The sequence below is a fragment of the Amblyomma maculatum genome, unplaced genomic scaffold (assembly GCF_055883805.1).
Source record: "Amblyomma maculatum isolate TAMU_Amacu unplaced genomic scaffold, ASM5588380v1 scaffold_13, whole genome shotgun sequence".
Classification (NCBI taxonomy): Eukaryota; Metazoa; Arthropoda; class Arachnida; order Ixodida; family Ixodidae; genus Amblyomma; species Amblyomma maculatum.
Window position 1 is genome coordinate 11,747,848 of NW_028146738.1, and position 16,210 is coordinate 11,764,057.

The following is a 16,210-nucleotide window of genomic DNA, read 5'->3' on the forward strand; positions in this document are numbered from 1 at the left end:
TAACGAGTGTGAGGCCTAGTTGTTGCGAATGTAGCCATAAATCTCTTCCTTTGGGGCTGTCTTTGTAATAGCCCCAGGCTGTGTGGGGCGCGGTAAAATCTCCTACTATAATTAGGCCATTGTAATGTGCGAGTTTAAGAGTTCTTGAAAAGAGGGTGCCAAATCTGCATTGTCGTTCTCATGGGGAGCTATATAAGTTTAGGATAAAAATGCTTTGGTGGTCACGGGTTCCTTGAGCGCCCGAAGGCATTATTGCAGGGGGGGGGGAGAGATGACAACCTTGCTAAAAACGCCAGTAGTACAATAAAAATACATAAAAATGAAGAAAATAAAACGACACAGGGATAATGCAGAATGAGAAACATGCATCTAAAGGGGGCAACTGCGCGACGTACAAAGTGATGAGCACTCAAAAACAAAGTGATGAAGGAAACACACGCAAGAGAACTGGGCGCTACGTCACATATCTGATACAAAAGCCCGAAATAAATTTTCCGTGCAGCACTCAGTGATGCCAGTTGGCAGTCGGTTCCACTCATTGATCGTCGTTGGAAAGAACGAGGTTTTATATATATTTGTCTGGCATTTTATTTCTCGAATCTTCCGCTGATGATCAAGTCGTCTAGATAAAAAGTGAGGTTGAAGCAGGTATTGGTCTTTATCAATGCTGAGGTTTTCAAAATAAATGCGATGCATGATCTGCAACCTGAAATGTTTTTTGCGGTGAGCTACAGATTCCCAACCAAGATGATGTTTAATAGACGTGACACTAGATGTAAAATTGTAATTGTTAGACACAAATCTGGCAGCATTATTTTGGACGCGTTCGAGCATGTCAGATAAGAGATGGGGATTTCATACAGGGCATGCATATTCAAGAATTGGCCTTATGTAAGGGAAATACAGGAGCTGCTTGACATTTGACCACGCTTTGTTGAAATTACGCTTTAAAAAATTAAACATTCTGCAGGCTTTCAATGTGATATGCTCAACTAGTCTCGTCCACGTAAGTTTAGATGTGAGATATACGTTGAGATACTTATATTCAAAACCTTTTTGCAGGGGAACATTATTTAATGAGTAACAGGTCTGTAGAGGGGAATGCTCCTCATTTTCAAATTTCTGGCTATCCCATGCACTTACAGACCGCCAGAGAGGGACCTGCCCGCCGCACCACAGTTCCAGCAAGCGGCGGTCATCCACGATTCACAGGATGCTCCTGAGGACGTGTCCCCGCCTCTCCAGCTGTCATCCAGAACCCAAAAGCCGCAGGCAGGTCTCGAGGCTCCTCCGACTACGTCTCCTTCCGTGTGGTCGCAGCTGCTCTACGTGAAGTGTTTTCTCCCGAAACGTCCTTATTTACTTATATTTTGGAATTGAATATTTGCATTCATATCCCATACCCATGGTTATATGCGTTGGCTGTATAACCTTCTGTGCTCTGCTCACGAGACAAGTTTTTCTTCACTGACTATCAACTGAGCATCGATTGATTTCGTGTACTTTCTGCACGTTTGTAAAAGAACCATGTACGGAGCCAAGGTCTATATAAGGCAAAGCCCAAATATTCTTCCTAAAATCGAAGCCTTTGAATATCTGGAAAGTTGAGCGTTTACGAACCGTTGACATATCTTAGAAACCCGTCCAGGCAGCCTCTGACCTCCCCTGCACGTCCCAGTGCACTCTGAGCCAGAGTAGAACGATTCAGAATGCTTGGAATAAAGACTTGCAGTGCCCTTCTCTGTACGAAAATGATATCTGGGGTCATTATTGTTCGCGGTGGCCACTAGAGAGTGAGGCGTGCGGTGCTTTGTCTCCATTTTTGACTGATGCTTCAAGCCAGAATTTAGGGTATACCGATGGCGGGCGCTTAAAAGTTCTGGTGCCATAATTTTTTAGAAGTCATAACGCACATAGTAATTGAGGCAATACTTTAAAGATATGTTTAAGTTAATATGAAGAAAGTGCCCTGAAAATGCGGTCATCCTAACTGGCTGCGTCGCTAATTGTGCCAGCGTTAATTTTTATTGTTTCTATGCTATTCAGAAGTAAACGCGAGACATCTGGGCCTTCTTATGTGCACATCAAAGTCGATTGTAATCACAGTATTCATGAAAAATGAGCAGGTCTGTGCGAAGTAGTGCAGGTCATTCGGGGCAAATTGTCTCTTAATTTGGGTCCCACCGCGGTTGCTGAATACTTATGGCACTCTGCTGCTGAACCCAATGACGCGAGATGGAGTCCCAACCACTGCGGTCGCGTTTCGGTGGAGGCGAAATATAACGCGCCCGTGCGCTGTTATATATTTGTGAATGCTGAAAAATCCATGATAGTAAAATTTTTGGAGCCCTTCACTACGGCGCCTCTCACAGCCTGGGTCTTTCTAGGAAGTTACATCTCATTCATGTCTCCTAATGAGGGTTCGCATTTTCATTTAGTTTTGATTCGAATCATGATAATGACTTCGGTCAAACACCACGTAGAGATTGTTGTGCTGTAGCGCATGCTTCCGCATCTACGAGGGGTCACTGAGTGTTCCTCCCACGCAGGAACCGGAGGCTGGGCCTAGCAGCAGAATGCCCAGCTACGTCCTTCTCTCCAACGAAGATGATGTAGGAGGCACCGACATAGAGATCACTACGCTTTCTGCGTTGCCATCATTCCAAGGGACTTCGGAATCGGAGCCCAATATCGTCCAGCAGGAGCTTCAGCATCCTGGAGACCGTGAAGCGAAGCAGGATCAGGCTGGGCGGTTTTCGCCATCAATGTTTCTTAACGAGTACAAGAGGACCCCGGTGACAGAAAGCAGCGGTGAGTGCCCTCAATGCGCGTTACTCGCCTGCATGTATTGTCGCTGAAGAAAGTGATCTCGATGACTGATTAGGATTTCCGTTCATGCGCTAATGTCAAGGAACGTCTCGGGTCTGATTTGGTTGAAGTAAAGGCAAGTAGAAAATAAAAGCTGCTTACCGTTCAAATCGATCGTGTTTAATAACTGCTTAACTGTTTAATATTGTTTTCATACCATTTTCTTGGAAATGATGCTGAATAGCAAATATAAAGTTCCTGATTTATGCTGATTACGTCACAATATGGTCAACACATAAACATATCTAAAGACGCCGAACGTTAAAATACAAGAATCTTTAAACACTTTGGACGGGTACGTGCGGGAAGCAGGACTGGAACTGTCGCCTCAACAATTCAGTTACAATCAAGTGAAGATAACAACGAATGAAAGGATTTGAAAGATAATAACTTTATATTGAGGACTGGTAACCACACATTACAGCAAGTGGACGAGGTGGGAGTCCTTGGGCTAGGCATATATAAGTCGAGCAAAGGAACTCAATGGCTCCATAATACAAAAAAGGCGGCAGCGACTACGCTTCATTCCATTAAACGAATCGTGTCTAGAGGAGGAGGGGCCCGAGGAGATATAGCTAAACGTCTTGTGCTTTCAGTACTTGAACCTAGGATAGTGTACCGAGCTCACTTCCGTAGACTAACGAAACAACAGTGGCGAAGCTGGAAACGATAACTAGAAATGCTATGCGCACCATCAGGGGTTTCCCAAAACTTACACCCATCCCTATACTTCATGAATATGCACAGTTGAACACTCTGACGGAAATTATTCAACAGAGAGAAGAAACAAGAGATTTAAAGAGAAAGTATGTTGAGCCTGGTTGCAGCTGTATACAATGAGATGACAGCACAAACACCAAAAATAATAGACCTTCTTCCCTGGGCCAGCACAACAATTACAACTGCCAAGACTGCACAGCTCTATGTAAATCACAGCCGACAATACGTCCAGTGGTTGACGTAAGTCTCGGATAAGTACAGATTATTTAGACACATCAGTGATTCGAAGTGGGGGAGGAATTGCAACTACCAGCCCCACACATGCAGAGTTATATACACATAGGGAGTACATAACAGGCCACACGGACTCACATGCAATGGAGCTGTATACTACCCATAAATGCCATACCGTCTATAATCGACGCTCTCATTTACAGTGACTCTCTAGCGGCTATTAAACCGCTCAATATAGTTAAAAAAGCCTAAACGTTACCCATGGCATACATGCTCTAAATAATAAAATAACAAAACGCGTTCAGGTGCACTGCATATAAGAAGACAGTAATAACAGAGATCATAAAGATAACAGATACGCTTACACACCAAGGCCCTAACACGAGTGCCTCCCCCACAAGCCCCCCATTTAATCCTGAGCGCTCCGCTTTCCCAATCTTGGTATCTGTTGCAAGAAAAAATGCACGTGCCCTTACTCTCCCACGCACTTACGCCCCTCCCTCTTAGCCTAACGAGAATTGAGGAGGTGTCCCTTGCAACAATTACTGCTGGGGCGGCCCTTACCACATCAGTGACGTGCCGACGGGGCTCTGGAGAAGATGCAGTGCAGAGCGCATGCCCTAAGTGTCCAAGGCCAGCTGCCGAGGTGCATCTTCGCCACCTTTTATGGACATGGCCAGAAAAGCAGCCGTCAAGAATAAGACGACTACAAAAAGTTGGACTGTCAGCTAAAAAGCAGCAAAATTCACCCTTGCGGCTAATGGACAGTATTCAGAGCCGGAGCTTGCTTCGGTTCCTTAAAGAATATAGACTGCATGACTTCATGCAAGGTAAAAGACAACCTCAATCTATAGCACATGACAAGTCTTCAAATTCCGTTCTCCAGAAATTCCTTTGTGTGGTGTGTGTTGGGAGCCGTCGCGACTTGTTTTCTCCAGTTATTTATATATTTTTTTTTGCTCATCGACGTGCACTATGGCGGGGGCGGAGCGTCGTTTTCATTCGCCCATATCTTCGATATTGTTGAAGGCCGCTTAAAAATTCTTGTGTAGGAAAAGGAGTCATGAAATCCCTATTGCTCGTGCCCGCCTTCTAGTAAATAGGTTTTCTTTGTCTCATCAAGTGTCCCCAATCCTTCGTGCTTTTTGACGCTTCCCACGGTGCAAATCAATCCGAAGCCAGTCAACACGGTGTTTATCGACGCTCATTGGCCGGCTCGGCCCGTTGAACACCGCTACCTCTACCCCATTACCGCGCAAAATGTGCTGCCCAGTTCTATTGACATTTCACCATAAGAAGCTATCCAATGAGGTGGTTTTAACAGCCTGCATTGGGAATACAAAAACACTGTGCACTGACACACTTGCTAAAGGAATTAAGAGGCGGAATACAAAAGTGCTCGAAAACATTGCATCATTCAAACGCAAAATTCCCTCTTCCTAATCAGTAGTGAAAAAAGAAGTAGACAAGCTTGAAAAATGATCTTTTCGTAAGCATACTGTGAACTGCGAAATGGTTAAAATGCTTAAAAAATCACAAAATATAACTAATGCTATGTAACTTGTTAAATTATATTAGTTCTTATGACGAGTTCGTAGTCATGAGCAAAAACGGTATCGCAGAAAGCCCAATGTGAGAGCACGTCAATCTCAAGGCGCTCACTGCGAGCTATAAGTATTCTTTGTATTGGTATACATCTCTCTAATTATAGACGATGACGCGGTTGGCGACGGTTATCCCATGCCGTGCATCTAGCTATCAAGTAAGAGAAAGTGCATGGCACGATCAGTGGAGCAGGCGGTTACGATGGGCCCCCGCTGAAATCACTTACCAAGAGACATTGAGATTGCACTCGACATACAGAGCGCAAAGGCTTTTTGAGGGAAACTTTTCACGGCAGCAACTGCTCTACTTTATTGCACCTCGGGCCTTGGCTTCAGAAATGCAGTTTTGGTTGTGTTCCTTCCAGTCGAGCTGCCCCGCTATCCCTACGTCGGAACAGCTTTATATTCGGGATCTGAACACATTATTTACAGTGTTTGCAGCAGTGAGGTTTTCTTTTATTGTAAAATCCGGTTGTCGGCGTTTTTGAGGAGCAGTCTAGTACGTACATCTAACCAAATGTGCAACGGATTAAGATTCACTTGATCCATCTGAGCTGTAACTGATGACACTGGTCAATTGGAGACTCAGAAAAGAAAATGAACAATATCCTCAAAGTAATCGAGGGCTGTCTCGTTATTTTTCATTAACCTTGTTTTTTTTTTTTGCAATACAGATTTATTTTGAGAACAGAAAGCCACTGTTGCTCCCTTGATTTTTCTGCTCGTTAATTTTCAAAGCTAGTTATTTTGCGAAGTGGTCACGGCTAGTTTCTGCGTGTTTCCATTCGAATACATCAGCCCCTACATTGACTACTTCGAAAGAGTGCGCTAAAGAGCGGTGCCTTATGAACCCTGTGCGTTCCATGCTTGCATATTCGGAATAATTTGACACTATTCTGTAAGCTGTGTATGTGTCGTGCGTTTCGTTTTTTAACACTCCAATGGGGCACTGCGGGTGAGTAAAAGGGGGAGAAAAATGTCCGTGAAGAACTTCTTTCGGCCCTTTCGCCCCGAACATATCCTAACAAATTCCATAATTGCGTCATTTAGGTTCCAAAATTGAGCCAGTTGTCTCAACTGCTTGCTTTGAACAGAGGAGAAATTTTAAAAGCAAATTTTCTGCGCATCAGAATCTTAGACCATTCTCATCGACTTGTGCATAACGCCTCTAACAACATGTCTCACTTCTCTCAGAATGAGGTGTCCCAGTAGCGTGCCTGACTAATGGGGCTACGAGGCCTGGCCTCTCTTTCTTTGGTGAAATAAGTGTGGTTGGGAGACATTCACTATAGGCTCGTATAGTGAACGGCGTCACGACACAGCTTTTCTGCGTTGGCCTGTCTTGTTTCGTGCCCGTTCCACGTTCGTATTAGGCGCTTGTGTTTATGCCGCAAATTATTTGGCGACCGAGCCTGTGCTTGTTGTCCTTGACTGATGAAAGCCCAGCGCATCATCTGGGACCACCTTTTCAATATTTTAACGATAATTTCTTTTGAGAAAAAAAAAACGACCTAGCGACGAATCAGGATTTAAACCTAATTCGCGCATACGGAAGGCGATGCTGTGCTGTTTGTGAGTGAGTGATTACGGAAAGAATAAATGAAGAGGGATATGTGCCCTGGTGCATTACCCCTCTCTTTGGTCAGGATGCGTGTGTGCCATTTTCAAGACAAATAAAACCGATGCGGTGTAATAATGTGATAGTGAAGAGAAACAGACTGCTTGCCTCAGTCTCTCAGCTGCCGACTTGGGCAGCGTAGACCGTGTACCTCCCCGCAGGCTGAGCAGGTGTGTCCCTGGATTGCCGAAGCGTGAATGGAGTTAGGTAGTCTTTGTCAAAAGTATACAGCCCAAGGATTTTTGTTCTAAGCCTAGTAACGAGGCTCGTAAAGAAACTCTAGCGTTCGAAATCTTGCAGATAACAAATCTCGCCCTCATTCTCTTATAGCTTACATCCATATTTCAGTATTGCGGCCAACAGCCACGCTATAGTGCTTAGAAGCAAACCTCTTGGGCCGTATACTTTGGACAAAGATTGTACATTCCCTTTTAGCCTGCTTGTGTGCAGCACTTGAGGCTTCCAAACTGCCCTGTGATATACATGAACCATGGGACGAAATACAAGACCCCTGTTGAGCCGTTCGCCTATTCCCGCTTTGTGTTGCGTTGCAATGTGGGAAATTCGTGAGCGCATTTTCTCTCGCCTGTTTGAGAGAGTTGCGCATAAATGTTGTCGCTGCTGTAATTGAAGCTTGAAAATGAAATGTTACGAGGCGAAAGCTCTTTTTAGTTTACGAACGTAGTAGACGGGGGTGTCGGTCAAACGTCTGCGGGCACAAACCGACACTTACAAAAAACATTTTCACCGCTAAAAATAAAATAGTCATACTTCGGCTCTTCCCCCGAGCGCCCAAATGCCTGTGCCACGCCGACTGCCTGAAAGCGCATTTTAAATGCCCCTTGTGTAGCGTAAAGACGCCGGAGAGCGCAGTGAACGAACTAGCCCCAACCGAATTTTATTAAACGACAGTCGGTAACGTGGTGAAAAAGATAAAAATTAACAAAAATTCAGAAAACCTCTTGCAGAATATAGGTTATGTCGGGCAACAAAAGTATTTTAAAAATTGCGCACGCAACAATCTAAAGATGACAAAGACTGTGAATCTCCCGTTACAAAGACGCGTTGCGCCATCTAGTCAGGTTGACACAACAGCACAGCAGTCTAGTGCGGCAGTCAGCAGCAAATGAGCCGAAGAGAGAAAGGCTTTCTCATTTATAGCTTCTAAGGAGACTTAAGAGAAACCCTGTATATTTTACTTGCTTTGCTTTGTTGTTCGCATGTTTTGATTTGGTTTGTGGGGTTTAACGGCTCAAAGCGACTCAGGCTATGAGAGACGCAGTAGTGGACGACACCAGGAAATTTCGACCACCTGAACTTCTTTAACGCGCACTGACATCGCATAGCACACGGGCGCCTTGGTTTTCACGTGCATCGAAAAACGGCCGCCGAGGCCGGGATCCGATCCCGCATCCTTGGGAACAGTAGTCGAGCGCCGAAACCACTGTGCCACCCCGGCGGGGCTGCTCGCATGTTTTGCTTGTAGTAACGATAATATTGAGGAGTCATAAGATTTGTCTATATTCTATTTTGCGGCTACTAATCATTAAAGGGTCCCGGTAACGCTTCTCCGCTACACTTGTGAATGTGAGATGAATGGTTAACGTCATCCAGATACCGAGTCAAAGTGAATTATAGAAATCGGTGCACTAGAGCTTGACTTAATAAAGAATGAATTTTCAAAATACAGGGAAATCAAAAATAGCCCTCAACTCAACTTTCCCGGTCCTTCGCTTTCCCGTTTTCACCCAATGACGACACGCGGGGCACCAATCGAAACAGCTACGTGAGCACGTCACTACAACGCCGCGGAAGATGGCTTCTCGGGTTTTTCTGTTCGCTGTAACACGTTTTTGCTAGATTTGATGACCACTCTTCCAATGCTAAGACTGAATGGGTACCTGGTAGAAATAGAATGAGGAACAAAGAAGCCAGGAGCAGGAAAGAGAAGGAACATTCCTTTATAACCACGCACCCCCCAGCTATTGTGCTTTTCTCGTGAGCCCGCTCCTTGACCGCCCTTTTCTCTCTGTCAGCAGGCATCCTACAATAGCGAGGAGCGTTGGCGAGGTCGTTCACTTTTTTTAAGCCCAACTTTGACTTCATATAGCTGTCCATATATATAGGTCGTGAATGTCTTTGGTGCAAAGTAGCAACCAACGCCTCTGATGACGTTTTTTTGGTCACTTGCTTAGCAGTGCCTTTGTATAAAACAAACATCTTGGATTCATTGACTTGAAATAAACTAAAACAACATGACATAACAAATGTTTCCTCGTGGACACGATTTGCACTGCATTTGCTATTTATTCAATCATCAAACGCGTGCCTTTTGACGTCATCCGCTGAAAAGAACCACCCCTGTGGGCCGCCACCAATAGTAGCAAGATTTCCTCCTTCGGCAAACTACAATATTAAATACCGAAGCATGCGCGTTACTACCGGTGGTAATAGCATTGTCATACCTCAACAATTGTCACAAACACGCAAAACAATGCACACAAATTATATTTCAGGACCCCTTCGATTATAACTGTATTCGTCCGCCGCGTCTCTTGCATTAGGCATATCTGCATTAGTGCTTCCTTTGAAACAGCACTGACAGCCCTTACATTGGCTCTGCGATACGCTTCTGTCTGTATCATAAAGACACTTCAAGTGGTAATGAACCTAGTTACTTTCCATGGTACTGGAGTAAGCTGATGACTTGAGATAATCTACGAAAACCACTTTCCCACTACTGCAACAGGAGCACCATCAGTGCAGAATAAGGAGGGGCGTGGCAGCACATAATAAAATCATACACTGTAGTCTACACTCGAGTCCAAGTTCTTACGCACCTGCTGCTTTACGCGCCGCAACAGAATGCGCTGATTCGTCGGGATGAGTGACGACGATACATCAATTCTTTGGTTCATGTAAGAACCCACTATGTACTGCGGCGCCTAGATAGTCTTCTCGCAGCCTATGGCATCCCTTATGATGACTATCTGCGGCCGGTGGATACCGTCCAAGATGTTGTCGCAAGATCTGTACACCCGAAATTCACAAGTGCTCGTCCAGCATCGGCTTCAGTTTCGCGTCATGGTCCCCTTGGTGGAGGTATCATCGCTGATCTGCCTGAGTGTCATCGTAGCCATGGGTCCTCGTCAATGCTGCACGATGTCCAGATGTTCCGCTTCTGTTGGGCGACGACCAGAGCACCACCTCTCCAGATACCTACTTTGACACCACTTCCATGTAAAACGCTACTTTGGGGGAAAACGTTTACCCAGCTGCTCCGCGTTTTCTGAAAGAGGGAAATTCTCGATGCCCAAAGCACTGACCGTTTCATCTGGCTAAGCTGGACCTTTGACTTGATGCTCAATTTGACAGGCTCACGCGTGCTCTGTCTTTTTCTTGGTGACTCCCTGTGTAGAGCTCTCTGTGCCAAAATGAAAACACTGCAGCACCAGCAACAGTGCGCAGGACTGGCTCGACGTTTTGACGGACACCATTGACGTCAGCACTGACACACTCGCGCACACACTCTGGCACAACACAACGCTCTGACAAAACACTCTGGGTTTCCACCGTGTTTTTTTTTTTCGCGCCCTGGCCTTGCCTTCTTCCTGTGCTTGTGCAGCTGTGTCCGCCACTTTTCCAGGCTGTTCGATGATTCGTTGTCTTTCTTCGTCTGCCTTGCGCACTGCATAAGTGCTTGCGTCATTGCCCGACCTTGATCTTTCGTTCGTACAATAACAATGGAGACAAACTTTTCGTTTGCCACCACGGCCTCTTTCGCAAGCTCTATAGAAGTCGGCGTGTCTGCTAGAATCATTGTCGAGGCGTCTTTCTTCCGCACATTATTTTTCGGGAGTTCCATTTATGAGTTCTTCAGGGTAGGCTCTCTGCGGTTGGCTTTTTTTATCTTGCACAGAGTCATTGAATGCACTTCCGTCTTTCTCTCTTGTTTGCTTTTGGATTCTTTTGCATTCTCGCTCCAAGGGGAAGTCACCAGGTAAAGGACAAGATGTTGCGCTCTTTCAGAGTCTTAATTCTTCCGATCGCAGTCCGAAAACAATCTCGTTTGTACACAGAAGAGATGTGTCTGCCCGCCGTTCAATGCGTGTAAGTGGCTCTGTGCTTTCTTTGCTGTCGGAGAGCCCCGTCTGGGTAGGTTCGTGATTGCAATACGTCTGGCCCAAAGGTGTTTTCCATTGCATGGTAGCCGCTCCTATGTGAATGCTAACATCGCAATGGGACCACTTAAAATCACTCTTATCGATGAATTTTTGCGATGCCTCGTACTGTGCTGCCTCCATAGATGCCTTTGAGGTTGACTCGAATAAATGGAAATCGGGCATCGGCCTGAAAACCGTGGCACTTACGACTTGCCTCTCTTTAAGCTCAATGGCAGAATCGGTGGTTAAGTCGAAAGGTGGCTTGTTGAAAATTTCCGGTAAAGCTGCGTTCGTAGACGATGTAGCTGGTGCAGGGAGCTCATCTGCTGGTTTCGTAAAATGGCAGCTGTCGTCAGCGGGAGTTGGCACCTGAAGGACCTCGATGTGCCAGCTGAGAGGCATCATCGTTCGTCTGGCAATCTCCTCGTACTCCTGTACAGCTGTGACGTCTTCTGCATAAACGTCAACTTTAAAAGCATGCATTTTCTCAATCAGAACACGGAGGCGGTCGCTGCAGCTTTTTAGTCTGGCGTGAATAAGCTTTAGGTCAAGAATAGTTCCTTCAGTCGATTCTAGTAGATTACTTGCCTCATGGCAGAGCCAGGACTGAAAATCTCATTGAGTCACGCGTTTCCTTATAATGCAGTCCATGGCGTATCGCTGAAGCCCTCTTCTCTCTGTGCGGTAAGGTTCGATAGCGGAGCTTCTGGTATCTTCCTGGAGGATCGTTGACGTTCCTTTCGCAAACTCCAGGAAGTATCGATGAAGGAGCTTACGTTACCCTTCAGGTTTTCGGCAATAAAAATTATAGAAGGAGGAGGGCAGGCCCCAGGACGCCTCTGAATACGTTTAATACCCGACTGTCCCCAGCTATCGGTATCCCAACATGGCGCTCAATCTCTACCACGCGCTCCCTCACAAACCTCATCTTCCTTATCTTTGTTCTGATTGCAGATTCCTATTTATAATCTTTAAGCGTGCTTTTTTAAATAATAAATAGCGGTGGAGCATGGCAAATGCTGTCTATTATTTGTCCTGCCGTTGTGCTGTTTTAAAAATAGGAATCATGAATGAGCTGGTTTCTCACTTTTAATTACGCATTAAAGGTATCTGACATGTGGAGCTCATGAGCGTTGAAAATTGGACAGGGTGGGTAAATACAACTTCCTCTTTGTTTTGTCTTATTTTTCATTATTGTTGCAGAGAAAAGATACACAAAGTTCGAGTCGATAGAGGCATCTGAATCCACAGCTGTTGGCCAGTTTCTAGATACATTACATAATCCTATATAGACTAGTCGGTTGCTTTTGGTGCACCATACATATGGACAATTTAATACTTGGGGGAGGTATCCTGTCCAGATTGCATGCGTTTTTTATAGCAGGGGCAATTTCTGAGAGGGACAAATTCTGAATAGAACGACATTCGAAACTTTAGCCCTGGCAAACGCTATAGTTTGACGTCCGTATATGTGTACTTCAGGCAAATTGAGGTTGCTGCTACCAGCTTGTCTAGTGTTATTTGAAGGAAGCATCAGAATTTAAGGACTCTAAGGTATATTTGTGTTTATAATAGTGTTCACCAAAAACGCTACTGTGTAATCGCTAATTATATCAAAGCGCATAACTGTAAAGTCTCTGAAGAGTCATTCCGATGTGGAGTGACAAGATACCGATGCTATTATTCTTAACGCTCTTTTCTAGAAAGTAATGAGCGGGGCGAGAGTCGCGGAGTAGTCGAAGCCCCATGACTGGATACATTATGCAAGATGACTTGAAATATGCTGATATGGACCACATGCAATACGTCAGCGCTAAACTATTTTCCCGCTTTAATTAATGTGGCGCATGCAGGGGCTAACGTATTGCATAGGGCTTCTATGTAAGCAGCAAAATGTTCAGATTAATCTGAGGTTAATCCTACAAACTTGTCATTTCCTACCTTCCCAAGTATTATTCCTCGGACCTGTGGTCCACATATTTTAGCGCCTATCTTCTGCTAGAAGTGGAAAATATAAATGCCGTTTTTTATGTTGAGAAAAAGCTTGATTCTAAACCACAGCATTGCAGTCTGCAGTGCATTATTTGCTATTACCTCTTCTCTTTTTAAGGAGCTGTGCGTCATAACAGGAACTGTCATCGGTGTACGAAACTGACAGGCGCTCTGTAGGAAAATAGGGTAGTTGTGCATAAATAACGAAAAATATATAGTGCCGAAGACCGAGCTCTGTGGCGATGTAGTTTTTAATGTCCTTAGTGGCGTCTGACAGCTATAATTTCTACATACTCAGTACGAGTTGTTCTTTAACATCTGAACAAATTATATATATATATATATATATATATATATATATATATATATATATATATATAGAAAGACCTATTCTAACATGATTACTGTTTAACACTTCCTATTATTTTTGCCACTGAAAGTATCGCTGTAGCGGGGCAATAATATTTACGAAAGGCATGTTCGCTAGGCTTATATATGTCATATTTATTTATGAGATTGGTTATTCTATAAGCTGTTAACTTTAAAGAGCGTATTTAAGCGTGATATTGTAATTGGCCGGCAATAAAAGTCCGAGTTGGCAGCCCCTGCCATGTCCCGTCATCTCGAGACATTACACAACACACAGAAACAATTAGCACCCAGCCATGTCATGCGGCAGCCACCACCTGCCAGTGCCACGCCCTCGGTTTTCCCTCAAAACACCGGAAAACGAGTGAAATAAACGGTTCGCTACACCGTAATGCTTGCTTACGCACGCTGTATAATGGGAATTGCAATGTATCTTTTTTGCAGTAAAGATGACCGCAATGGCTAACTCTCGTTTAGGAACTTTGGACTTTGGACGACCGAGATAGGACATAAACATATTTCTGGCCTTAACGAGGGCGTTAATTATTTCTCACCACACTTCTGCATGCTCATCTGCTCTATAAGGCAATGTATTCGTCAAGGCTAAGGTACACACACGTAGATGCGTGGCTCCCCTAACCCCACTGTCCAACTTAGCTTTCTATTTTTGAGGCAACCACTCTCGCAGCCTACTACAGCTACACAGATCAGCATATGCATTAGCACAGCCGGAGCGTTAATCTGGGGCACAACGAAGGAAACGATCTACATTCGCATCCACGCTCCAGTGTGGGCGAACAGACGGGCGGATAAATAGTAGGAAGAGGTCCAGTAGTCAAATGAATGTCGCGTGCAATAATGCGAAAATTTAAATGTATAAGTCGTTCGGTGTCATGCACTGTAGTAAAAATAATATAGTAAATTGGTTGCTCCTTCAAGTGTTCATTATACGCACCGACCAGTACTGTTTGCGCTACATCAAGATCAGGTATTCCTAACTGCTAATTAATACCAACTTAAAAATTAAGCCCTTGAAGGGAGGACGGACGTCACTGTAATGGAGTATAACAAGATGTTCGAATTCAGCAATACAGGCATAAAAAGTTGCAATTCGATTGCAAAATATCCTCGCTCTTTTAACAATATGTTTTCAAGAAACGGTTGTGCATGCGCGCATGCTCAGCCGTCAAATGGCTGCTCTGACACCATTTTGACACCAACGAGTTGCGATACTCGATTCTTTGAAGAGTGATTGTACCTGCAGCCATCTAGCGCATATTGCTACTTGTTACACCCCGCCGGGGTGGCGCAGTGGTTAAGGCGCTCGACTACTGTTCCCAAGGACGCGGGATCGAATCCCGGCCTCTGCGGCAGCTTTTCGATGGAGGCGAAAAGCGAGGCGCCCGTGTGCTGTGCGATGTCAGTGCACGTTAAAGAACCCCAGGTGGTCGAAATTTCCGGAGTCCTCCACTACGGCGTCTCTCATAGCCTGAGTTGCTTTGGGACGTTAAACCCCACAAACCAACAAACCAACCAGCTACTTGTTACAGTTATCTTCCTTTTATCTATCGTATAGGCCACATCCCAGAACCTGATGAGTCGGAAGGTCCCAACCAATCAAACCAATCTGGCAACGACCTCGAAATGGAGGCGGAGGGAGGTGGAGACATGGAAGACCCAATAGCACCACTGCCTTTGGACTGCTCACGGCAGCTGGCGCAGGACCCTGCACGTTCACCACCCAGTGGGGGCATGCAGCTGTAATGTGAAAGCAATATTACCCCGAATGAAAACAGTAATCATTTCACGGCAAAAAGTTACAGGATGAGGATTATAATAAAAAGAAATGACAAAGAGCCTTAAGTTCAGCATAAGTATACCATGGCTTTTAATGCAGCAACAGAGGTGGGATACAAAACAAAAATATTGTGAAACAACACGGTAGATTGATTTACATCCATGATACGTTTCGTGCAGCTTAATAGCGTAACAGCACGCAGTTTCTTGATGAGTTCAAAGGTGGAGATTAACATATTTCTTTTAGTATTGCGCAGTTTTAGTTTTGCAATGCAAAAGTGCTTCATGCTTTTATTGAGGCAGGCTGGCAAATAAAGTGCAGTGTGGATTTTTATTATGTGAAATATCATCGACTGCACTGTTTAAAGCCAGTTATGTAATAAAGTGTATTTTGTCTCGTCTGCAAAAATGAAGCTTCGACTCTTTAGCCGAAAGCCTTTATAGACTCATGAGTGGGCTTCCGTCCGAAGAAAGTGTCACACTCACCCGTCAAACTACGACGGCTTTCTGTTTAACCTTTGAGAAAATAATATTCTGCACCGAGAATTCAACTTCTACCCGTACAATTACCGACCGAGTGGGTTAAGCTACTACGTTAAGCTACTAAGCCACACCGGGCACGTAACATATCTTAGTTCTCTTTGTAGAGAGTTCCTGCCGTCTCCATGGCAACATGACATGGTAAAAGGAGTGCGCTTATGGTGGCGTCATGCCAATGCGGCTGCCATGGAGACCGCCACCGCTGATGTCATGGCGCATTCTAGCAACAACGTGGAGTCATGGGAGAAGGCGGCGGGGCGATTACGTCGTTGGGTGAGGGCGTGGGCGAAATAAAAAAAAAAAAC

At 44.9% G+C, this 16,210-nt stretch overlaps 1 protein-coding gene across 8 annotated transcripts in view; it reads left to right on the forward strand.

Moving 5' to 3' along the window:
- LOC146172201 (uncharacterized) overlaps positions 1-15,911 on the forward strand; it is a 60,904-nt gene extending 44,993 nt beyond the window's left edge. For 4 of the 8 annotated variants that reach the window (XM_084586069.1, XM_084586068.1, XM_084586067.1 and 1 more), the window contains 3 exons: positions 1,146-1,272; positions 2,550-2,811; positions 15,145-15,911. In XM_084586069.1, coding sequence (XP_084442195.1) covers positions 1,146-1,272; positions 2,550-2,811; positions 15,145-15,332 — 577 coding nt within the window. In that variant the 3' untranslated portion in view covers positions 15,333-15,911. The remainder of the gene's footprint in view (positions 1-1,145; positions 1,273-2,549; positions 2,812-15,144) is intronic. The other 4 variants (XM_084586065.1, XM_084586064.1, XM_084586063.1 and 1 more) reach the window with 1 other exon arrangement.
- Positions 15,912-16,210: the final 299 nt, after the last annotated feature.